At 38.9% G+C, this 26579-nt stretch overlaps 1 protein-coding gene across 6 annotated transcripts in view; it reads right to left on the bottom strand.

The window, feature by feature from the left end:
* LOC130924409 (dedicator of cytokinesis protein 2-like) overlaps window positions 1-26579 on the bottom strand; it is a 315198-nt gene that overhangs the window by 240055 nt on the left and 48564 nt on the right. For 5 of the 6 annotated variants that reach the window (XM_057850956.1, XM_057850960.1, XM_057850959.1 and 2 more), the window contains 8 exons: window positions 21500-21578; window positions 19508-19591; window positions 10591-10631; window positions 10398-10453; window positions 8593-8689; window positions 8361-8509; window positions 1055-1190; window positions 581-738 (listed from right to left, as the gene is read on the bottom strand). In XM_057850956.1, the coding sequence (XP_057706939.1) occupies window positions 581-738; window positions 1055-1190; window positions 8361-8509; window positions 8593-8689; window positions 10398-10453; window positions 10591-10631; window positions 19508-19591; window positions 21500-21578 (800 nt within the window). Of the gene's footprint in view, window positions 1-580; window positions 739-1054; window positions 1191-8360; window positions 8510-8592; window positions 8690-10397; window positions 10454-10590; window positions 10632-19507; window positions 19592-20683; window positions 20885-21499; window positions 21579-26579 lie in introns of all 6 variants that reach the window. The other variant, XM_057850958.1, reaches the window with a different exon arrangement.

Genomic DNA, 26579 nt, shown 5'->3' with positions numbered 1-26579 from the left:
GGACAGGATTTTCTCAACAATGCGACCTACATCGAGCCAACGCCCATGTCCGGCCAACACCTTCACGTCTGGATTTCAGTGTCTGCCTCGGATATCCTCCTTCAACAAATCAGACAAACTCTACCCTAATCAATGAGCAAACAGAGGACAGACAGCTTGACCCAAGTGTTACGTCGAATCAATGACTTTTGGGAAGATAATTCATGTGTAATCAAAAAAAAAAAAAGAACAACAACAAAAAATACAGTACTTGTACCACAACGTGAAACGCTTACTCTATCATGTAGTGATGTGCATCCTTTGGTTTAATTGGGGACGGGATTTAAGAAGCCCAGGCTTCTCCAGTCAGCCCTCGTCTTTTCTTCGGTTTTCTTTGGGTTAATCTTATCACAAAGCTATATTGTAACTGTCAATGATACCAATGACAATAAACAATATTTTATACCCCTTATCTTTTAATCCTTAGGTTCCTCTACCCAACTTTTAAATTCCCCCCAAAACACATTGTGAATGTGACAATTGAGCGACCCAACCCCAACAACTTAATAAAAAGTGATGAAAATAAAAGCCCCTGTAATACCTGATGATTGTTTGTTGATTAGGGTCATAGAGAGACATGAAGAGTTCTGAATCTTCTCCCACACGACACACAAAGTTCCTGACAAAGACATAGAGGCTATGTGTGGGTGACGACTGGATGCGCGCCGAGAAGCCACTGTGTTCTGTCTGAATGTTGGACTGCAAAAGTAAGACACATGAAGGTTAACTTGTGAGTTCTTCAAATGAGACCTAGAAAATTCCGAGAGAAACTCTGACCTAACCCCTTAATGAATTGCTGATGATATGCAGCGGGGGCTTTAAGGACCTTAATTCATCCCCCATCAAAAATGTATAATGACGTGAATACTTATCACTTGAGACATGATTAGCAAGAAAAATATATTCCTACATAAAGCACAGACAGCTTCATTAATTTTTATTCGATCACGTCTTATTGAAGAACGGAATGAAATAATTCATGATAAATAACAGTCTCCTTCCTTAACTTTCTTACTTGCTCCTCTTTTATGCGTTCGTTGATCTTGGCAGAGGCTTCCTCGTGGGCCCGGAACAGACTGATGATACTGGCCTGTTCAGGGTCCAAAATATTCCCATGCTCATCTCGAACCACTTGATCCAGCTCCAAAATCCTGCATAGGTCCAAAGATGAGAAAATAAATAAATATACTATTGCCGTTTTTTCCTATTTTCCAGTATATTAATATATGTAACTTTATGCAATAAATTATAAAACAGTAACGCCACACTTCTAAATGCTGGGTGCATCTACTGTATACAGTGTAAGAACCAGCTTTATCAAAAATTTCTTTTCATTTGAAATAATTTTATGCCAGAAAGGTATGGACGCAACAATATGAATATTATTGCGTTTGAAGTTGGCAAATGCCATCGAATCAGTAAGTTTGTCTTCACCACATTAGTCCAAATTATGCTTGTTGTGTATGTAACATCCTATTATCTTGGTTGCTTGATAAATGCTATCCTTGTGTGACTATCAGTGTTGTTAATCTTACTTTAAAAAAGTCATTAGTAACGGTTACAAATTACTTCCCCCAAAAAGTAATCGAGTTAGTAATTCAGTTACCTCATTGTGAGAGTAGTTACTGAGCAAAGTAACTAATGTTACTTTTCACATTTTACATGTTATAACATCTTTCACATCAAATATGTTTAGATTAACTGATTGAATTGAACTGATTTTTTTCATTTAAAAAAACAACTTCACACTTCACACTCAAAAAGGTCACACATCTTACTTTTTAAAAATTCACCTATATAAGAGTAACAGTATACAAACTTGTAACTTTCAAATTTTTTTTTAAATTCACCTATATAAGAGTAACAGTATACAAACTTTCAAATACGATGAGGGAAAAAAAGCCTTTTTATTTTTCCAGTTGTATTGAACCACACCGAATCGTAACCCCCGTACCCGAGGTACATACTGAACTGTGACTTGTGAATATCATCACACCCCTATCTATGATTTTCAATATGCAGGTGAGGCTCTGAATCTCCTGCCACTACTATCTTTGCTCTAGTTCAGGGGTGTCCAAACTATTCCACATAGGGCGGCAGTGGGTGCTGGATTACATTCCAACAAAATTAGACGACACCTTTTCACCAATCTAGTGTCTTACAAGTGTAATCAGTTGATTGAAGTCAGGTGCTGCTTGCTTTAGAAGAAACTTAATTGGTTAAACTGTTTGTGCTCTATTGGTAGGAACAAAAACCAGGACCCACAACGGCCCTTGAGGACCGGTTAGGACACACCCACTCTAGTTGTTTTGATTAAAAAACATCACAAAAGGTTCATGGATATGTCATTCAAGAAAAGTTTAAGGCAAGTGACTATTTTTGGTAATATCTATCTATACATATGGCGGAAAACACAGACCAGACTGAAAAAACAGTTTCTGCTCTTGCACTCCTCTTTAAAAGAAACTGCAGTATTTTAAGCCAAAACAACTGTTGTGTTTGAAAGAACAATATGTCTATATGCTGCCATAGCAGATTCATGGCTCAATAAGCCCCCGCACTATTTTTAATTTGTCCGTTTTACCTTGAAAACCCCCATTTACAGACGTCGCGCAACCGCTTTTGCTTGAACCTAGCCATAAAACACTGTAATTATATTTATTATTCAAAATGTCTGTCATTTTTAGTTTAGAATCATTCATTGATGTCTAATATTTAGTTTTAAAAATAAAAAAATAAAAAACTTTAAAAAATTATTCACTCCCATATCAAACTTTACGACACAATGAAAAATTTGACGTCTGTAAAAAAGTCACGGCTTTATACCTCATAACTATCGCTTAATTGTATTTTTTTTTTTTGTGTGTGTGTGACTGTCGCATTTTCCCCGATATGCTAGATGATAAATAATCAATCCAAACAAAAAAATAAGAAAAATAATGTTTAAAAGGGTAACTATACGAAAAAGAAAATCTCAACCATTCCTTGTTGTCTGCTATTTCTGCATCGCGACCCTTGTTATATCACCATGTTTCACCCATAAAATCTGAAATAAAAAATCTGGCTGTGGCCATTCACAGGTGTGTCTTGAGACTGGGTGGTACATGCTACATGGAGTTTTGAGATCGAAACAAGATAAGTAAGCGATAATATCTCGTTAAATTCGTGGCGTCATTAGTTCTGCTCTCGCGTGCTTTCGCCTCCAGTTAGGGTTTTGCTGTTTTAATTTTTTTTTTTTTCAAAAAGCCTTCTGTTCAAAATTTTTCTTCCTCCAGAAAATTGAGATTTTAAGCTTTCTAATGATGCATCACACATGCATATAGGGCAATTTTGAAATTAGGCCAAATTGGGGGTCTCACAGCAGAACTTCAAGTCGCCTGAGTGTTTTCCGACGCTAACTTGGTGATTACAATGAACACTATGCAGGAAAATAGTACATTATTTTCAATGAATTGTACCCACCTAGACGCCATGAACTTTATGTAAAAAAAAAAAATTTTTTTTTTAAAGTTGCCCGAGAGTTTAAGATGACGCCCACCAGGCTAAATGCTAATGCTATTGGAAACGCAAATGCTAATGCTCCGAGCCACCTAGCCAATCATCATCGTATTTGCAAGGGCGTCACTGCCGCCTTCCCTCCGCACCCTCCCGCTCTGCTCTCTTCCAGGAAGCGGTGACAAACTCAGACAACTCGCGTTTCATTCAACTAAGGCCATGTCTACACGTAGCAGGGTATTTTGCAAAAAGAAGAACTTTTTCTACGGTTTGGCCTATCATCCACACGCAGATTTAAACGACAGTTCTTGAAAACTGCGGCAAGAGTGAAGATGTGCGAATTATGTGTTTGTGGTGCCATCATGTGGACACCGGTAACTGAAGATTAAAGTGTGGAAACGTCACTGACTGCGACAAACTTTGTCCCTACATCACACATGATACCAATATTTACGTCTGGAGTAAATTAGACAGGTGTTATTTTGCTTCCATTTATTTACAAATTCTTGCAGTGCTTCTTATTGATGAATGAATGCGAAGGATGGAGGGATTATGGACAATCATTTTTCCATCCATTGGTATGAATGTACTTAAAAATCATCATCATCACCTTGTTAAGAGTCAAAAATCTGCATTAGACAAGGTGATGATGCTGGAACTTTTGTTTGGTGCTGTTCCAGTGAGATTTACAAAGATGACTGCCTGAAGACAAGATCAAAATTTCCTCAGTCCTTGATGATATGGGGCTTCATGTCAGGCAAAGGCACTGGGGAGATGGCTGTGGTTAAATCATCAATAAATGCACAAGTTTACATTGAAATTTTAGACAGCTTTCTTATCCCTTCAATTGAAAATATGTTTGTCATTTTCCAAGATGACAATGCATCATGTCACAGAGCTAAAACTGTTAAAGCATTCCTTGGAGAAAGACTCATCCAGTCAATGTCATGGCGTGCAAATAGCCCAGATCTCAACCCTAATGAAAACCTGTGGTGGAAAGTGAAAAAAATGTTCCACCGCAAGGCTCCGACCTGCAAGGATGATCAGGCAACTGCAATCAAAGAGAGTTGGCACCAAATTGATGAGGAATACTCATCAAGTCCATGCCTCAGAGACTGCAAGCTGTCATAAAAGCCAGAGGTGGTGCTACTAAATACTAGAGATGTGTTTTGTTATTTCTTTGTTTCTCATGATTCCATATTTTTTTCCTCAGAATGGAATGATTCCGTATATATTTCCCTGCACTTACTCTATAAAAGTAACATTTACTGACCACCACGATGTTTTTTATTCATTTCTTTTAGTGTTTCTGAATGCTAAAGAGTTGCACTTTTGAACTAATTCATTATTTTTTCAAACTTTTTATCTGAGTTTGTTCTACATGATAAAATGTCTGAGTGAGTGCTCGTCCAAGACTGGTGATTCTATACTTTTTGATAGGGGTTGTATATCCGTAGGCCAAGCTTGCATGTCCAAAACACACCTTTGGAAAGAAATTTGGTCTTTTTTATTATTTTTTTTAAATATAGGTTGTACACATTTATGTTATTCAGGCCAACACATAAATGCTTGAGGAAAAAAAAAAAAGTCTAGTGAATGGGATCTACAGTATGTGCAGTATATAACATTGGTCCCAACAAATGGATGCATAAAACAGTTGGCGTCTGTCATACGGGGTATTTTAACTGAGAAATCACAATTTCTGAAAAAATAAATAAATAAATAGTGCCTGTCACGGTGTCATCGTGAACAACGACATGTGTGGGATGAATGGAGCCCAGTTAACATTTTGGTTGACCTCGCGAAGGGTTTGACTTTTTATATATTTAATTATTTTCAACAGCCGAGGATTGCTACATTATCTTAACAAAAGAAAAGTTTTTGAGTTGCTATATTTGACCATGGATACTTTATTTGTATTTTTTGTACCATTAATTGAACAATAATATGCATTCTTTTGTATAAGGAGGAAAACAACAATTAAATGACAAGACACTTGCCGACAGCGCACAAAGGAAACTTTAAACAGACATTGCCCTCGGCGTTAAAACCCATCTTTAACATAAAATATGTATATAAAATGTAGCTGCATAATTCAAGTAAAGATGCCCTGCTCACAGAAAAGTTCAAATTTGTTCAAATGTGCCTCAGGCCTCTCAAAGAACTATCATCATAATATCATTAGTGAGTGTTTCATAGATGACTGCAGTAAATTGCAAATACAGGACATCGCTGCCTCGGTTAACATAACACAGCAACTTTCCTTGTATAGCGCTTTCCCAGAGATGTGTCACAAAGTGTTTTACGTGTGTTCATATTCACGCATGCATTCATACACCAATGGACTCCTACTGCCATGCAAGCCTGCACAGCACCGCACCTTAAAGGTTTGAAGGGCTTGAATGTCCATCCTCTGATTACAATATAGATGTAGCATCGTTGTAAGAGTTCTACTATTCGTCGGCATGCTAGAATTGTTATTCTATGCTGCTGAATTGAATTCATTATGTATATCCCTTTTTTCATAAATATATTTTGGTTTACTTGTATTATGTGCTGTAATGATGCTTTCCAAATGCTCTTACAGGAGAAACACAATGCTTCAAAAAAGATGTTTCAAAGATTCAAGCTATAGTCAGGCATGAAAATGGGTCAGGGGTTAAAAAGGTGAGAAAGGTGTGGAGGAAATATGTTCCGGCGTTCTGCCAAAATGTCCGCCGTCGGCAAAACGTCCTACATGTGGCGAATTTGACCATTTTAATTTTTCACATAAGGCTTAATATTCGAGTTAACGGGGGTTTAATTAGTTGAAGGAGTTGATTTCAACCACCATTGACTCGCGCTAGCTTAGCCACTCCGGAGCCCTGAAACTAACAAATAACTGTCAAACTGCACAGAATTTGTTCAAATCATTTCCAACGACTAATTAAACCCCGGCTAACTCAAAGATTAAGCCTAATGTAAAAAATTCTGAACTTCCCCTTTAAAATAAAGACCATTGAATATGGCCCTTAAAATGTTGTCTATAAAAGTTTTAGAGCAATAAAACAAACAACACAAATGAATAAAATGAACAGGAATCATTCAAAGTATTTCATAATGGGTCCAAATTATTTTTCGAACAGATCATGTGACTATAGAACCTTAGAGACAGCCGTTTGCATTGCTTAGCCAAAACTACAGCTGAGGAGGCAAGATGGATATTTAGAATTTCTTTAAACCTAAGCTTTCAAAACCCTCAACAACAACTGAGCTTGAACCGAGGATTGAGCACGAGCAGTATCAAAAAGTCCTGGCTGTCGTGTTACCTGTTGTGCTGTAATTCCCTGTTGTGCTGTAACTCCAAGTGGTGCTTGAATTGGATGCTTATAGCGGTGGACAGTCTTTTTGAGCCAGCGCAAAGTTTGCAGTGCACGGAGATATTTTTGTTATCTTTACTGGACAAAAATGTGAAGTAATGGCTGTGTTTCCAGTGTGCAAATGCAGCCGTTTGTAGTATATCTCCTGCCTATTTCATTGCATCCTGGCGAGGTAGCAAGGCTATGTTGTTTTGGCCGCAAACTCCCAGCGCTCACGCATCATGGTAATACACGTGACCCTTTTTGTTCCATCCCCGATTAAAAAATGTGACATGTGATGTCACTCCCATGACTACAGTATTCTTCATTCTACACACATTATGGGGCAATAACAAAATAGTAACGCACAGGCATCAAGGAAAGTAATTTTACTCAGATTACTGATTTAGAAAAATGAACGCGTTAGATTGTTCTTTACTGAAAGAAAGTAATCAGATTAGTTACGCATTAGGATACCGCGTTATTGACAACACTGCTTTTATATTACCGTTAAATACACAAGCTTGACGCTACCTTAACAGGAGCTATTTTTTCACCGGACGCTCCGGCAGTGTTCAACGCAAGCTGCAACGAACGGCAGTAACTTTGTCATACCACAAAATATGAAAACGAAAACCATTACTCACTAAATTCAATATGCTGGCAAATGCATTCATCTAAAAACAATTGGGAGTGATACTTTACCTCCTCCAGCGAATGTGAATTTGTGCTTAGTACAAGATCATCTGTCGCAATTAGCGATCTTTGACGCTCTTTTTTTTTTTTTTTTTTTTCCTCCCCGCATACAAACTGGTTTCTCTCTCAGCGGCTGTGATTAACCTCAATGAAGTTGCTGTCCTAGCTAAGCCTTGCCTATCATTCGTCTTTGTAAGTTTTTAGTAACTTTGTGTATTGAATTTGAAAGGAAAATGTGTGTTTTGTTTCTGACGAACTTTTTCATGAAGCTAAACTGTTGAAGCTACTCACATGTGGAAAAATACGAGTGTACAACGTTTTAAATGTATTCATTTGGTATATTTCAGTTACCACGATTTGAGAGATCAATAAATTAAAGAATTTACGCCTTGCGTTTGGAGTGCTTGTTTTTGGGTTTGCTGGAATAGCGTCACTGACACATGCAGCATCAAACAGGGGAAGGGGTAAGCGCTGCCGCGCCAAGCTAATTCTGGCTGCATTTTCGACACATGAAAAATAACGAATACGTACTACTGTATGACGGAAAATTTTAGTGGTTTTGTAACCGCGACGTTTTCATAGCATGGTAATCCGTGAAGGTAACTGGCACATGCCTACAAACGACCCCCCCCCCCTTAAAAAATTTTCTCCTCGGATCTACACGATTCACGTAGGTCATCCTTTTTGACTTCAAAACGGCGAATTTCGCCGAAAGGTGAGAGATTTTCATGCCTGTATAGTACAGTACTTCCTGACTACATGAAAACACTTTTTTTTTTGTTTTTAACATACTTGTTTCCATAATCAATCTTGGAGATAACCTTCTGTCTGAGTTCCTTGAATTCATCTGTGGGCAGAGTTCCAGAGAGGAGCTGGGAACGCCATTCCATCAGCTCCCACATCAGCCTCTGCACCTGCCTTACACTCGTCCCCTTGTTAGCCTGCAGAGGTGACCACATAGCATTTACGTATATACAGTACTTCCATTCTACCACTGTGACGGTTGATGTGTATTTATGTTTACCACAAAGAGCTGCTTCCATATGCTTCCCCATTCTCTCAGTGTCATGGTCACCTCTTTCACTAGAGGCATCTCTGCAGACATCACCACCTCCTTATCACTGAGTAGTAGCACAGGTTTGGAAGTGTTATAGCCAATGTATTGTAATAAATGTGTCTACAGCAAATTATGACATTTTAAAATTAACCAGCAAGAAACTAAGGAAGTTTTAAAATTGAATTCTATGAAGTAAAAATACCACTAGGCCAATATACAGTGGGGCAAATAAGTATTTAGTCAACCACTAATTGTATAAGTTCTCCCACTTGAAAATATTAGAGAGGCCTGTAATTGTCAACATGGGTAAACCTTAATCATGAGAGACAGAATGTGGAGAAAAAAATAACAGAAAATCACATTGTTTGATTTTTAAAGAATTTATTTGCAAATCATGGTGGAAAATAAGTATTTGGTCTATACCAAAAGTTCATCTCAATACTTTGTTATGTACCCTTTGTTGGCAATAACGGAGGCCAAACGTTTTCTGCAACTCTTCACAAGCTTTTCACACACTGTTGCTGGCATTTTGGCCCATTCCTCCATGCAGATCTCCTCTAGAGCAGTGATGGTTTGGAGCTGTCATTGGGCAACACGGACTTTCAACTCCCTCCTCACCCCGTGGCGTCAAAATGATAACAATAACGGGGAGCAAAAATCCCAGAACCACACGGGGGGACCTAGTGAATGACCTACAGAGAGCTGGGACCACAGTAACAAAGGCTACTATCAGTAACACAATGCGCCGCCAGGGAACCAAATCCTGCATTGCCAGATGTGTCCCCCTGCTGAAGAAAGTACACGTCCAGGCCCGTCTGCGGTTCGCTAGAGAGCATTTGAATGATCCAGAAGAGGACTGGGAGAATGTGTTATGGTCAGATGAAACCGAAATAGAACTTTTTGGTAGAAACACAGGTTCTCTTGTTTGGAGGAAAAAGAATACTGATTGCACAATACCCACTGTGAAGCATGGGGGTGGAAACATCATACTTTGGGGCTGTTTTCTGCAAAGGGACCAGGACGACTCATCTGTGTAAAGGAAAGAATGAATGGGGCCATGTATCGAGAGATTTTGAGTGAAAATCTCCTTCCATCAGCAAGGGCATTGAAGATGAGACATGGCAGGGTCTTTCAGCATGACATTGATCCCAAACACACATCCAGGGCAACAAAGGAGTGGCTTCGTAAGAAGCATTTCAAGGTCCTGGAGTGGCCTAGCCAGTCTCCAGGTCTCTACCCCATAGAAAATCTGCGGAGGGAGTTGAAAGTCCATGTTGCCCAACGACAGTCCCAAAACATCACTGCTCTAGAGGAGATCTGCATGGAGGAATGGGCCAAAATACCAGCAACAGTGTGTGAAAAGCTTGTGAAGAGTTACAGAAAACGTTTGGCCTCCGTTATTGCCAACAAAAGGGTACATAAGAAAGTATTGAGATGAACTTTTGGTATCGACCAAATACTTATTTTCCACCATGATTTACAAATAAATTCTTTAAAAATCAAACAATGTGATTTTCTGTTTTTTTTCCACATTCTGTCTCTCATGGTTGAGGTTTAACCATGTTGACAATTACAGGCCTCTCTAATATTTTCAAGTGGGAGAACTTGCACAATTAGTGGTTGACTAAGTACTTATTTGCCCCACTGTAGTACAAATATATTGCAGCCCCCTAATTTCACGCTGCTGCCTTCTATATAAACATCTCTGCTCCAAATCCTCAAATATATACACCCAATAACAACAATTTACATTTTATTTTAATTTCACTTACCGACGATGCGCAACAATTACCTCCTTCAGGTGTACGAAACTGGCAGGGAATACACCCTGGAGTGAAAATTGTAATGAAGTAATTAATTTTTTAAATGATTTTCTGTCAACACATAACTAGAGCAGAACATCACTCAAATATCAATATGTCATTATAGCTTTTGTCATGCAAGCTCCAATGTCATACTTGTTACCTGATGGGCTTTGTTCCTGGCCAAGTAGCCTTTGTACCACCCTAAAAGGAGAAAAAATACACATTACATGATTTACCAGTATATTTGGTGGGTTTAATGTCAATAAACAGACATCTTGTGTCAGTGCTTGGCAAGTTTCATCTCTCATACTTGATGGAAACAGTTCTCTATATGTAAAATCGCTCTAATTTCCAAGGTTCCACTACACCTACTCATTTACCATAACTAAAGCAAAAGTTGAAATGTGTAATGTCACATTTTCTGAAATCTGTCTTTCTAGAGCTCACAAACTAAGAACTCAATTCGGTGACAGAGAAAGCTCAGCAACCTTTTTGACAGCGTTTTGCTCAACGTGGAACAATGTTGGCACAAACTTACTCCGGGCTTGTGTTTTTATTTTAGTATTATTATAAGCGGCATGGAAAATGAATGAATGAATGAATATTATTTTAGCTTACGTAAAAATGTTACCATGTTTTTGTGTCATGTTTACTCTTAAATTCATGGTTTGTGGTTGAGGCGTTGCTCAAATAAGCATTTATCTAACAGGTGAAAAATTTCAGAGGTTAACTTTCTACCTTTCTTTTTCATTGATAGAACTGAGCTTTAGCTTGTCTTTTTGGGATTCCCTGTCATCTCAATTAAGATTTTGAGGTGTTTTATTTAACCATTTTTGTTGTTGTTGTTGTTGTTTCTCATTAATCTGTATTTACACTTGCACTTTTGATGAGTGCTCCCAGTGAAAAGTATATACATTAGTTCTCAATAGATAACATGAATAACTCCATTCGCCCCTCCTAGTCAAAATCTACTGGTGCCAATGGCACTGAAACATGAGCGTTTGAAATCTATTTTACTGGTTTCAATGAATTACGTATATCACCATCAAAGTCATGCAGTGAGTTACCGTAATTTTCGGACTATAAACAGCTACTCTTTCCCCTCATTTTGAATCCTGCGACTTATGGTCCAGTACAGCTTAATTGTTGATTTATTTGGGTTAATAGGTAACACTTTATTTGACAGCGGCATTATAAGACTGCCATAAGACAGTCACAATTATGACATGACATTGTCATGAGCATTAATGAATGCTTATTATATATGTCAACAAGTGTCACTCGGCAACTTAGGTCACTAACTCCATTTATGTCCAGCTCGGACCTTTTACGTACATCCATTCAAAAGAGATAATTTGCCAGATGACACAAAATGACATTTGTCATAAACATTCATTAATGCTAATGGCAGTGTCATGTCATAATTGTGATGGTCTTATGACAGTCTTATGGCGCCACTGTCAAATGTGTTGCCAAAATACCCTAACTAGCAATCAATGAAACAACTGGAAAAGTCAATTACCACAGAATATGATTTTTGATTGTTATTTACATCCGTAGCGCTGCAATGCATGCTAGGAGGCATGTTGGACGACAACAGTGTTGACAGCAGACGAAGACTGTCTCCCCCAAGGGAGCAGTGATGGCCAAAAGAAGCTTCTTCAAGCAATGAAGCTTAGCGGCCAATTGTTTCAAAGCTTCATTGTGGTTCATTTGGTCTCATAACGGTCTTATGATTCCGCTGTCAAATAAAGTGTTACCGGTTAAAATATTTTGGTGTAAATATCTCATAATACAGTGAGGACAGCTGCGGCTTAAAGTCCAGTGCGGCTTATCGATGAACAAATGCCGTTTTCGTGTCAAATTTAGTGGGTGGGGGCTAATAGTCAGGTGCGCCATATAGTCCGAAAGTTATGGTAAATACTTTGTGTGTTTGTATTGTGGGAGGTGGGTTACATGGGGGCGTAACCAGTGTGTATTTCTGATTTTATTCATTTTAGTTTCATTAGATTAGTTTTTATTAAATTTTTTTTGATTCATACATTTATTTACAATGACAAAAAATAAATGTAAAAAATGCAATGATAACCAATATTTTTTTAAGTATCTAATTATTGCGAATATATGTTTTTATAATGACCTTTTTTTTTTAAATTACCAAAAATAGCCACTTGCTTGATAAAGTGATAAAGTTCTTAAGTATCAACCTTTGAATAGCTGTCCGTTGTAGTGAGCACTGACCCTGAAAGGGTTAATTCAACTTTCGCCTGCACAGTAGTCTTTATATTTCTAATATGCCCTGCTGCTCGCTGTCTAGTCTGCATAATAAAACAAGTGTTCTTCTCCTTGCAGTATATGCAGAATTCAACGGTTGAGTGAGTTCACATGAGGTCTGTACATTTCCTTATCCACTAATCCAGTAAATCCTACAATGGCTTAGCCATTTAAAATATAATGGCACCTCAGAGTTTGAATCTTCATCCTTGCACTGGAACTTTTGAATATATATACACAGTACAGGCCAAAAGTTTGGACACACCTCATTCAGTGGAATACAATGATGGTCCCAATCCCAATGAAAAAACAAGAAATTCCAACTATTAACCCTACTAAGGCACACCTGTGAAGTGAAAACCTTTTCAGGTGACTACATCTTGAAGCTTACAAAGAGTGCCAAAAGTGTGCAAAAAAGAAATTAGAACAAAGGGTGGATACTTTAAAGAAAGTAGAATATAAACAGGGGTGCACATATTTTTTTTGCCCAGGTTCTCAGAGGAGGACCTGGAGATGTGACTTGGTCCTCATTGAGCTTGAGAGCCGACCCGCCTGATGCGATAAAATTATGACAAGCTTTACTTAGAGCCAATTACCTTTAATTAATTATATTAACAATTACTGCTTGATTATCAAGTGGCACAACAAAATTGCCATTACTTTGAAGTGAAATGTAAAGAAATAAACATAAAAGCACTAATCCAAAATAAAGGGCATTCATATGCGGCTCCCACATTAACTCCAAGCCTTTGTAAAAGTGGGATGTCCTCCTCATAAGAGCTCATTGAACGTGCATGTTTAGCTTTGTGAAATGCCAGCAAAAACACGTTTGTCAGTGCATGGCGCTGTTCTTCAATAACTTTTTTCCGCCACTTGTCCATAGGGCGAGTGGGGTTCTGTCTGACATCGATAGTTTGCTTAATTGCCACATGCTCTGTTTTTTTCGTGCTTTTCAAAGTTTGGATGGCTAAAATTCTTTGACCCTACATAAAATGCGCTGCTCTTATTAACGACATTCGGATTCTCACGGCAAATGTTGCACCATTTTTTGTCAAGTACATCAGTGTTTCCCACAGGATTTTAGGAGACTGTGGTGGGAGGGTCTCTGACCCTCGGGGTATGGTGTGTGTAGGCATGTGCCGGTATGAGATTTTCACGGTACGATAACCGTGAGCAAAAATACCGCGGTTTCACAGTATCACGGTATTGCAATTATAGCTCCAAAATTTTGAGATGTATGGGTTTAAAAAAAAAAAAAAAAAATTTCCATTGAACAGGATTTTTTTTCAAAACATATATGCAAATTGGAACATGAATATAATGTGAAAATAAATAAACAAAAAATAACAAATATTTTATATAAAATTAAAATAAATAGAACCTAGACTATACCCACAGCCAAAGCTCAAGTTGCTCAATATTAGAGTAAGAACAAAATAATTGCTATAAAGAGTAAAAAGACTTCTAAATAAAATTAAAAATATATACTGTATGACTTTTTTTGAGGGGGGAAGCTCAAGTGAAGTTTCGCCATTTACAGCCACTTTGTCAACTCTAGTCTACATGATGCCATGCCTTTGTGTTAAAAAGAACAAAGAATTCATAGGTTATTAAGTTAGTTAAAAATGTATAAGTTAGTTTTATAAATTCGTTAAAATATAAATATTGTTGAGGAAAGGTTTCATCTAAAAAATAAAAAAAAAAAAAGTGAGGAGTGAGACTTCCTTTCTCAATTAGCGATCTTTGACGCGATTCTTTTTCTTTCCCCCCTTCATTCAAGCTTGTCTCTCAGCGGCTGTGAGACATAAAACCTCGACGAAGCTGGTCTCCCAGCTTAGCCTAGGCTAACATTCGTCTTTGTAAGTTTTAGTTTGTATATTGAATTTGAAAGGAAAATGTGCGTTTTAGTTTTGGCGAATTTTTTAATGGTGCTACTGATATCCTGTTGAACCTAATCACACGTGGAAAAATACAATTGTACAACGTTTTAAATGTATTCATTTGTATATTTCACCACGATTTGAGAGCTCAATAAGTTGAAGAAAAGTACGCCTTGTATTTGGACGATTTGTTTTTGGGTTTGCTGGCTGTTTAGCAGAATAGCATCACTGACACTCACGGCAACAAACGGGAAGGGGTGACCGCTGCCAGACCAAGCCACTTCGGCTGCATTTTGGCACATGAAAAATAGCGAATAACGTACTAAGGTATGACAGAAAATTTTAGTGGTTTTGAAACCGCGACGTTTTCACACCACGGTAAACCGTGAAACCGGTAACCGGCACATGTCTAGGTGTGTGTGTACATTTTCAAGCCTGGTGTATCTCTTTAGGGCATTTTGAGACCACTGAATGTAATATAAATTGTTGTATTCGGTGTCGCCGGATCTCGCCAAATGCAGCAGAATGCAGCAGACAGTAGTCCCGTAGCCTGGTACACCAGACTCAGCGGCAATATGTTCCAATCCGCGGTGAATTCGGTTTTACATGACCAAAAACACATCGAGTCGCTAAAACCAACAGTCTGTTTCGCGCTGGCCATGTTGAATATGTTGAAATGTCTCTCGCTAGTTTCTTGTCGCTTTACCGACGTCGCATCAGCCCATCGCTGATTGGTCCGTTCCGCTGTCTATTTGCTATGGCTGGCTCCGCCCTGGAAATTTTTTTCTGCTGAATGGTGGCCAGACTCATACTCTCAAAGCCAGGCATGAAAATGGGTCAGGGGTTAAAAAGGTGAGAAGGGTGTGGAGGAAATATGTTCCAGTACACTGTACACCCCAACAAAATATTGAGCTCTGTCGACCCACACTGTGTTTCAGCAGGGCCGTGCAGAGACCGGTGGAGGGGCGGGTGCTCGTAGATCAAAAGGGGCACATGAACAAGTATTTAATACACCTTAAAACAACATAACTTCAATTTTAATCAGCTTTAGATAATAATTGGTTGCGACTGTGACATACTTTAATTGGGAGGGGGCAACAGTGAATAGAAATCAAAACTGTCATCAACACTTCCTGGCTGTGACTCAGTCTGCCTCTTTTCTTCCTTCAACCTCTGCATCAAAACTTCCTTCCTCAACTTGTTCATCTGAGAACAAACCACATCAGATGGTCACTGAGCCACCAACAGCACAGTTTTCTCAAAACTATTATTTCATTATTATCCATACTTAACAACTCTAGCACCTAATGATTAATAAAGCAATGACATAAAATCTTATAGAAAAATAACATTGTAATTGTGTTTATAATTGTATTTAATACCCGACTATCCTTGCAAACTTGTTCTTACCAGGTCTGCTATTCACCCAGCTCATGAGGTATCCACTGCCTTTAGCAGCCTCATCCAACTCCTTTTTTATCCCTCAATCTTCTTTCCCTACGAGGCATGTCTATGTAATGAAATATAAATACTAAAAAAATAATAAAAATGAAAAATAAATTTAAAAAAAAACGGACTCCCCGGTGGCTTTTAGTTTTAAAGCTTTCTTAATTTCTTTCTCTCTCAATAACGATGGAGGTAGATTTGTGTTATTATTCAATCAAAAAACAAAGTTACTTCTATGAAAAACAGAGTTGCTTCAATCAAAATACAGTATATACTTTTAATCCCAAAAAAGTCACTTCAATAAAAAAAAATGTTTTTGATTGCAAAAATAAATTTGAGACAAAAAAAAGCATTTGAAAACTATTTTTCTTGATTGAAACAAATTTTTCCATTGAAGTAATGTTGTTTTGCGTTTGGGCCACATGTTGGCTAGGACATTTGTGTCTTTATTATTCAATCAAATAAGTTGCTTCAAACAAAAAAATATAAATAAAAACTTTGCACATGTGTCAATCACTGTTTAACAAAGCCTGAGAGGGTTTGAGTAGACTCACTATGAAGCATTTAATAAAGCCAAGCATTTTCTTACTACTTTTTTCTTGTTTAAAAATAATTCGGTGGGGCAGTAACATGTTTAAAACTTATCATAATTCTTACATTTTGAAGTGCTTGAAAACCATTTATAAATGATACTTTGGTGAAAAAAGTGAAAAAACATGTCTTATATATATATGTATCTTTTTTCCAATGTAAAATCTGAATAAATACATTGAACACGCACCAAAAAATGGGGGGGGGGGCGCTACTTCGCGGTTTTCACTTATTGCGGCGGGTTCTGGTCCCCATTAACCGCGAAAAACGAGGGATCCCTGTATTTCTGAAAAGCTTTAAGAAGCAAGAGTCATTCCCACCACTCGTCGGGCCGGTGTCGGCACAACACCGGCCGTCAGCTCAAGTCCCAGCCAAAAATAACGTGTCTCAGGTGGATGACGGGAGCGATACGAGGCGCCCCCCTCCATCCGAGAGCATGCCGCTTAATTTGACTCAACAGTGTGTTTCTTCGTTTATATTACCGCTAAATACACAAGCTTGACGCCAATTTAACGGGAGCTATTTTTTTTCATGGGAGATATGGCTAGCTCTGGCAGTGTTCAACGCAAGCTACGAATGGCAGTAACTTTTTTATATCGCAAAATGTGAAAACGATTGAAACCATTACTCACCAAATTCAATCTGCTGGCAAATACAGACAAGTGTGTGCTGCGCTCTGGTCTGTCCCGGTGTGGATAAGGCCTGCTTTTTGTTTTCACAGCTTTGCAATGCAACCAAAGGCTCTCCGAGCACTCCATGTTCACGTAAGGAGTGCGCGCGTTTGGAATAATGGAACGCAGCTTGGGCCGATGATTGGTTCTCGTCAGCGAAGTATCTAGAAGGATTTGCTGACTGTCCAAGTGTCACTTTTTCAAAGAACCGATTTCTTAAGTGCTCAGTTTACGTACTAAGTTAATTACATGATGATAATGATAATATTAAATAAAACCTCCCCAACCCCCCCCCTCCTCCCAAAATGAATTTCTCCTCGGATCTACGCAATTCACGTAGGTCACCTTTTTTTACTTCAAAACGGAGAATTTCGCCGAAAGGTGAGAGATTTTCATGCCTGCATAGCACAGCTATGAGTCTGGTGTACCAGGCTAGTAGTCCCGTCTATGAGCGCGACCTGTTGGTGTGTGTGTCTGTGTGTGTGCGCGCGCGCGGGTAGTAGAGTGGAGTGGGCTACGCCAATGAACCACCAATGAACGAGACTGTGGCGGTCTCGTTCATTGGTGGGAAACACTGTACATAATTCCGCGTGTTTATAGTTTTGATATCTTCAATGAGAATTTACAATGTAAATAGTCATTAAATATATAAATCGAGCAAATGATGACATGTGTCCAAACCTTTGGCCTTTACTAGTATTATTAGTATTAATTTATAAGTATTTTTTTCCTATACTGTGCATGTTTATATTTATTAATTTGGGAAAGCGTCACGGTTACCTAGTGATTAGCATGTCTGTCTCCCTCGTCACAATCACAGTTCAGCCTCTCCGTTTTAGGTTCATATTCTCTACCATTCTCACGAATGTGAGTGTTAATGGTTGTCTGTGCATATTCTATCAACTACTGACCACTCAAGGGTGTCAGCCAGGATAGTCACCATTCACCAGCACAACTGCAATGACATTACAGATAACACTAATCCAAAAGCAAATTGCTTCCTGGATAAAAGTAGTGAAACTTTACTAAATTTTTGTCATTAAAAATGAATAAATGAGGTCCAAAGTATCATTTGCTATACATTGTATCACAAAAGTGAGTACACCCCTCGCATTTCTGCAGATATTTAAGCACATCTTTTCATGGGATAACACTAACAAAATGACACTTTGACGCAATGAAAAGTACCGGTAGTCTGTGTGCAGCTTATATAATAGTGCTGCACTAAAGAAGCCTGCCCGTCTCATCAGACCATAGGACATGGTTCCAGTAATCCATGTGCTTTGTTGACATGTCTTCAGCAAATTGTTTGCTGGCTTTCTTGTGTACCGTCTTCAGAAGAGGCTTCCTCCTGGGGTGACAGTCATGCACACCAATTTGATGTAGAGTGCGGCGTATGGTCTGAACACTAACAGGCTGACCCCCCCCCAACCACCACCACCACCACCTCTCCAAGCTCTGCAGCAATGTTGACAGCAATTCTGTAACGAGTCACATGACATTTTGGAGGGAAAATGAGTAGTCCCAAGTAGTACTCAATTTGGACATTTGGGCACGTACGGAGTTTCTAAGGGGTGTACTCACTTTTGTTGCCAGGGATTTGGATAATAATGGCTATATTTTGAGTTATTTTAAGGACAAAATAAATTATTACATAAGCTGCACACAGACTACTTTTTATTGTGTCAAAGTGTCATTTTGTCAGTGTTGTCCCATGAAGAGATATACTTAAATATCTGCAGAAATGCGAGGGGTGTACTCACTTTTGGGATACAATGTAGTTTTTGGACTACAGTATCTGGCCAAAATGTTGAAAAGACAAAATGTGTTACTGTTGACATATTTCATAATTATAGGTGGTGGCACACACTAATATTTTCATCTTGTGTCAAATGTCCGAACTTGTAAAACTGATTTTATATAACTACACCAATGTATCTTTGTAAAAACTAACACTAAATATCTTGAGTACTTTAGCCATCTAGAACTAAAAATATTTTATTTTGCAATCCATGTTACCACAGCAAGTCCGATTTAGCCATTTTTATCTCTGACGCATTTTCCAAAATTTTGTAGACTAGTGTATTTAACGTGTGCTTATTTTGCATGTTGTTTGGCATAACATATTTTGATCTGTATTGTAAATATTTCACGAATACGTTGCAATGTGCATAGCAGTAGTGAATAGTGGAATATGGCAAATACTGTTTGATACCATCGCAGGTCTCTTGAATGAAGACTGTGTCTCCAACCTCCAGAGAGAGCTGATTTTGCCCATTGCCAGCAAAGTTCCACATGGCTGGAAAAAAAAGAAATTTGTAAAACAGCCATAGGATTACGCCTCTGCAGGCATCTTTAAGCGGGTGCACATGGATGAACATGAAACTCTTACACAAGTTGTAAAACAGATCCTTAAGATAAAAAGTCAAAAACTCAACTTCTATAAAGTATGTGCGCATTCAACCTTTACTTGATTGTGTGGGAAGTTGATTGATCAGAATGTTTTCAACAAAATGGCATATACATATAAAGCCATCTGTTGGAAAGGAGGCAGTGACCTTTGCAAAAAGACTATTACAATTCTAAGATCTTATTACAGTTCCCAATGGAAGAGGTTTTATGGGTTTGCACAGTTCTTAACTACTGTTGATATTCTCTGTACAAATCAAACATCAGTGGTTAAAGCACACTTCTATAAAACTTCCTTCTTCCGCTTCCTGACTTTTAGTCACTTACGTGAGCACGACCATCAGTGCTGACAATATATAATAAATTGCCCTTGAACAATGTAATATTTATATATAAAAATGCCTTATATGCCACACAAAAAGTAACAAACGGGCACCTAATTGATTTATCGTCTGCCACAAGCCAGTGAACCTCTGCTATTGCATAGAAACAGTTGCACAAACGGAGGTACAATCATTTTCAACCACATCTGCTCTAATGAATGTGTTGGTTTCTGTTAGATTTGTAAATTCAAGCAATAGGTAATAATATTATTGTACTGCATTATCTATTACATTATCTATAGTTGCATTTCTGTTACATGGAACATTTCTGTTCGTTCACCCAGAGGCTCTTTTTTGCATCTGCTCACATCCTGTTAAGCAGGGACATCATCTTCCTTTTTCCACAGGCTGGCAATTGCATTTAAAGTATGTCATTACACCAAGCAGATACTGCATAAAATTATACAAATAAACAACGCTGCAAGAAAATACACATATGTACATGAACGGACAAAATGTGACGAATTGGTCATTTCATCCATCCATCCATCCATCTAAATCTAGTCATCACACAAGGTAGATACTGTATAAAATTATATAAACAATCATCTCTGCAAGAAAGTACGCATATGTACATGAACGGTCACAAGGTGACTCACCTACACCATATCGCTCCATGGTGGTCGTTGTCCAAGGAGTCATAATTTCTCATGTCATTGACTTTGTTCACCAATGTTGTTTATTTCGGTGCCTCTTTAATTTTTTACTTTATTATATTTATTCTACCCAAACTGGAAAGCTGTTAACCCTCCTCCCTTCTTTGTCTCTTCCTCTTTTCTCTTCTCTTCCTGCTGAGAGGCCTTTAAGAGGAAGTGGGTAAAAACAAGGTGGAGTCGTGTTCAGTATTGCATTTGTATGGTTACATCTCGAATGTGCTCATTTTGGATTAACAAAACTGTATGATGGATGCTGCAAGAATAGGACTCAGTCATTCAACATAATGAAAAAAACATTAGTGTCTATACGCAGAGCTGGGAAAACTATTCCACAAAGGGCCGCAGTGGGTGCAGGTTTTTGTTCATACCCATCATGAGGACAGGCTTTCACCAATCTGGTTTCTTACAAGTGCAATCAGTTGATTGCAGTCAGGTGCTTCTTGTTTCCGCTGAAACCTCATTGGTTAAACTGTATGTGCTGAATCAGTTGGAACAAAGACCAGGACCCAATACGGCCCCCGACGACCGGTTTGCCCACCCCTAGTCTATAGGCTAGTATCTGCACAGACAGCCTCTTCAAAGAGGGTGATGTCCTTTTACAGACATACTGTACAAAGATTTGAAGCACATCAATTCTGCTATGTGTGTGACACACGAACCTCTTCCATCTGGGCTTCAAACTCTAAGAAGTGTTTCGAGTCAGAACTGACAGAAAAGAGATGTTGTGACACGTGCGGTTACATGGTAACCTCAACTCACCTTGTTTTCTCCTCAGCTGCACTCTTTCTGTGATATAAGCCACTTTTACAGATGAGAATTTCTGAGAATCTGCTGGGTGCTGTGGAAGATGCAGCATTAGTATTTTCTCTTCAACGGTTGACAAGAATAATAAATAGAGATCATTTCAACTAGTGTATTTAAGTCTCATAAAAAGACACAAACAGGCTTTCTACCTCCTACCTAGCGCCCTCCTCCTGGGCAACCCATCACATCTGACTTACATTCTGGCATCCTGCTCTGTCTCAGTCTAGTTGGGATGCTATTCACTCAGTAAGTTCAAAAATCCCATAAATAAAAAGACATCTAATGGAACTGGTTGGTTACTGAACCACTTTGGTCGAATCCTACTCGATCGAAAGGGGAAAAAATCTGTACACATCTTGTAAACATGCATAATTCTTCATACACTGAAAACAAACAATGGCACCTTGATTTCCAAGTACAACCGACAGGATTATCGAATCACATATGAGCTGTAGCTTGGTCAACGCTTTGCTTCATGCTGTATGCCAAAATTTCAGTAAATGATACAGATAGAGTAAACAGTAGCAGCTCATCATTGTATATGCTGGAGAAAAATATATTCATACATTTCAATAATCGTAAGTTATTTATGCTTTTGAATAAAAGATGGCTTTTTATATATTTAAAATGCTTATATAACTGAAGTTTCTGCACGGTGAAAGCTGCTTATAGTGTGTGCCAGAATTGTTCTTTCAACATTAACACCCGACTGACAGACTACACTGGAAATATGTTGTTATGGAGACAAAAATGACTAGATGTCCAACATTTTGAGGCACTATGGATTTAACTGTGATGTTGATAATTAATGATATAGCCATAGCTGGAACATTACTAACACAAAATAAAGGCCATAGGTGGCAAAAGTGATGATGGGTATTAAAATGCCCACAGGAGAAATATGTGATAGCACACAATGTGTCTCTGAGGAATTATTAGGATAAAAAAGGAATACAGTACGTAGAAATTCTGTCATTGACTCAGTATGGCAAACATACACGCTAGACCTGAAGGAAAAAAGAATGCTATTTGTGGGGGGGTTGAGATATTAAAACAAGACACATTTCCACCAGATAACTTGAATAACTCAGTTTCGGATCGGCCTGAACAATATTAGAAAAAATTAACATTGGGATTTATTGACAAAGCTCCACATTTACTTTATGCATTGGTTGCAGTGGTGCGCGCAATTTTTTTCTTAAGGTGCACCTGCGCAAAATTTAAACGAACACACATTTTCCATTGCATCACCTTTAACACCATACTTTTAATCACTTTTCATAAGATTCATATAATTCATTCATCTTCCTCACAAGGGTGCTGGATCTTATCACAGCTCAGTCCAGACTGAAGGAGTCCTGAACTGGTTGCCAGCCAGTCGCAGGGCACATACTGACAAACAACCATTCACACACACACTCGCACCTACTAACAATTTGGAGTGTTCAATCAGCAGGAACCCCGACAAAACGTGCAACTCCACACAGGAAGACCAGAGATTAAACCAAAAATCCCAGAACTGTGGGGTGGACATTGCCTGGCACAGCCAGACTATTCTCCCTGTATTTTTTAAACACTGTGAGTAATAGTCTGGGACCCAGCCCATTAACAGCCTCTCGAGCAAGGTACAAAATCAATCGTCCAATCAGATTCGTTTATTTGCCTGACGTGTTCTTAACGGGTAACGTCATTCTTTCGCGCCGAAAGTCGTGTCTACAACAACACAGATGGCGAACGGGAGAGCCGAGAATATTTTCCAATCCGCGGTAAAACCAGTTTTAAATTACCAAAAACACATCAAAACAAGTCATTGACAACAGTCAACATGGCTCACGCTAGCCATGTTCCATGTTGAATAAACTTCTCCATTCTCCGCTCACGCCAATTACTTTTCGCTTTAATAACGTCACGTCTGCCCGTCGCTGATTGGTCCACTCAGCTGTCTGTTTGCTGTGGCTTGCTCCGCCCTCGGAATTTGATCCGCCGGACGGTCGCCAGACTCAATCACTGGAACAGAGGTGAGTCTGGTATACCAGGCAAGGGTGGACGTGCCAACCAGTGTGTCACCGTGCCGCCGTCATAATATCAATTATTTTTAAACATGAATAACTTTGAAAAATGCTTTTCTTTATTAAATGCTTCATTTAAGTGAGTCCACTCAGCCTCTCATACCTCTTCCAGCTAAGCAGTGCAACCAAACCTTTTCTGCCAGTGCAACGGGCTTGGTACTTAACGTTAACGATGATTGACAGGTTTGTAGCTCTGATCTGGCAACTGACAACTCGCGAGCTGTAAGATCAAAGACAACTCATCATTTTGTAAGTGAGAGGCTCTTCTGGGCAGCGTGAGTGAATTTGTGTCGTTGTACGAGCTTTAAGAAGAAACAAGTTTGCATGTTAAAAAATAAAAATTAAAATCTCACACGTCCTTGCGACGTGAGTATTGCACATTGCGAAGACGATGTTCAAACGATATATCGTTCAGGCCTAATAAATGCTGTTCTTTTGTTCATTTCAGCCATCCATTTTCTATACTGTTTGTCCTCTATAGTGTACAGAGGAGCAGTCTCGTCAAGCTGATTTTGTTCGATGGGTAGGTTAAAACCTGAATAAACCAAACATGTATATTTTGTAACATTGGTGGAAGCTGAAGCACCACCAGGAAACTCACAAAAGTATGGGAGAATATGCATATGGCAAACAGAAAAGCTGAGATTCCCTCGCCCCTTCTCAAATTTTAAAGAAACCAGTGGAAAGCAAATAAGAGACAGAAGCTGCCAACGACAAAGTGTCAACCATTTGCCATGAAGCATTTTGCTGACTTGCTTTCTTAAGATGGATTCATACCCGCACGGCGGTCACATGGCCATCAATACTTTGACGTCACTGCGACAATGCCGTATACAATTTGCATTTGTATTCGAGCTGGCCCCCATATGTTGTATTGAAAAATCTCCTGCACTTTTACTCTAAGTCAGGGTAGGTATTGGCTAGGGTCCACTGGTATTCCAGTTCCAGTACGTCATGTAAACTGAAAAATAATGACAAATGGAGTGCACGGCAATTGCCACACAGCTAGAAAAAAAGTGTGGCTGTCAACGGTCACAGAGGCTACGCTAAGGTGTTGCACGACCATGCCTGTCCGACAGTTCCCACGCAGCTGTTTCATCTTAGACATGACTAAGGGGCAGTTTCCATAGTGACTCTCCGAGAAGACGAAAAATTTCATGTTTGCATTTATATGGTTCCGTCTGCATTTGAACAATGTCGCAATTCCGCATGAAAACAATGTAGTATTCATACCAGGCCCCAGGGGGCAGTGCAGATTTACAAGGCGACAGCGAATGATGCACTTTGACCTCCTCAGCCCAGAAGACAACATGCCCGCCCACTCCAAGCAATGGCATTATCTTTTGTTCAAAAAGGCACAAAAATTGAAACATTCAACATATTTAAATTACAAATATTATAAAAACAGTAAATTAAAGCCGACGTTCCGCCATATTTGCCGTTTTTAATGTTTAGTAGCACCGCTGCACACCCAATGTGACGTGTACGAGTGCTGACGTTATCGGCGCGGTCCCGCGTCGCGGGAGAGCTTTTGATATGCATGCGGCGAAAGCCCCCCTCAAGCCCCCGCAATCGAATTCTTACACTTTGGGGGCAGGATTCCAAGTGTTTGCCTTCCCTCTTCGCCGACACCAAACAAACGCGAGGCCACTCCGCAACACAGTCATTGCGTCTTCATGTTGCAGATTCCCCATGTAAACTGCCCCTAACATGCACGTTAGAATGGGTACCACACATGACTATCTAACACTGGACAAACAATGGTATAAAAAACAACTAACGATCACATAGCAAAAAGTAAGATGTCGACTTATTGATAGTCACAGGTCGTTTGTCCTAATACGAGGTTTCCTACTATACATTACTAGCCTTGCTTGCATTGTCACCTTCCCCCATCACATTCATATCTGTCCTACTATATTTTTCCTTTTCTTGTTCTTCAGTTACTGGGTATCCCCTTCTCACCACATGGTGTCCTCTCGGTAAGAATAGTCATATCGAGATAACAACACTACTAGCTACAATAGCGTATCTTTAAGTTGCTGCAGTTTAAAAGCTAGTCATTGGATCTCGGGATCGAGCTGACGGTCCGCCGCGAGGCGAGCCACCGTCTGTCGCAGCCCCTGCCTCTCGGCCGCCCCCGGGATGAATTCTTACATGAGGTAGCATATATATTTTATGATGTTTTGCATGAGTAGTCCCTCGGTTCTTTACTCTTTCTACCCCTAAACCTTTTTTGTCCAGCAGCATCCTCTGAATTAATAACACAATATGAACAACCACAATAGAAGTACACGAAACTGACATTTGGCAAATTAGAACTTTTTCAGCCTTTAAAGACACTGATCTGCCATTCTCAGTGTCTAAGCAGCTATACAGGACAGGTTGAAAAAATAAGGAAAATGTCATGTGACCAACACAGCTGCTGTTTCCCCTGTCACTGAGGCACCAAACATATCTGCCATCTGTCAATGGGATACTTCTCTGCCAAAAGAATTAGATCTTTTGAAGCACAATCATTTTCTTCAAGTTATGATGAAATTAATACCTGACAGAAAATTAAATACTTTCCGCCGTGATATTATTTTATTGTCGACCATTAAACTTCCAAGAAATATCCATTGAACCTGGCAGTTCTAATTCATTAAGGAATGCAAACCCCTCATTGCGATAATAAGGCGAAAAGCTTCACGTCCTTAAGCAATCACAAGTTTTGTAAAACGGAAATGTTGGCATTTAAAATAACAAGAAAACTTGTTATTGTGATTTAATTAATTTCAATAATATTTACTAATGGTTTATTTTGGTTACATTTTCACGACTTTCAAAGCAATTGTGGTAAAAAATATGAGCAATATAGCGAAGTTTTAAAGTGGCAACTGCTAGTTGAGGAACTGGTACGCTCACCACCAGCTCCACAGTTAAATTACTGAAGTACAGATATACCTGGCAGGAAGCAATATTGC

The sequence above is a fragment of the Corythoichthys intestinalis genome, chromosome 11 (genome assembly GCF_030265065.1).
Source record: "Corythoichthys intestinalis isolate RoL2023-P3 chromosome 11, ASM3026506v1, whole genome shotgun sequence".
In the NCBI taxonomy this organism is placed as follows: domain Eukaryota; kingdom Metazoa; phylum Chordata; class Actinopteri; order Syngnathiformes; family Syngnathidae; genus Corythoichthys; species Corythoichthys intestinalis.
Note: the sequence above shows the minus strand (reverse complement) of the source record. Positions and strands in the feature narration are given on the sequence as shown.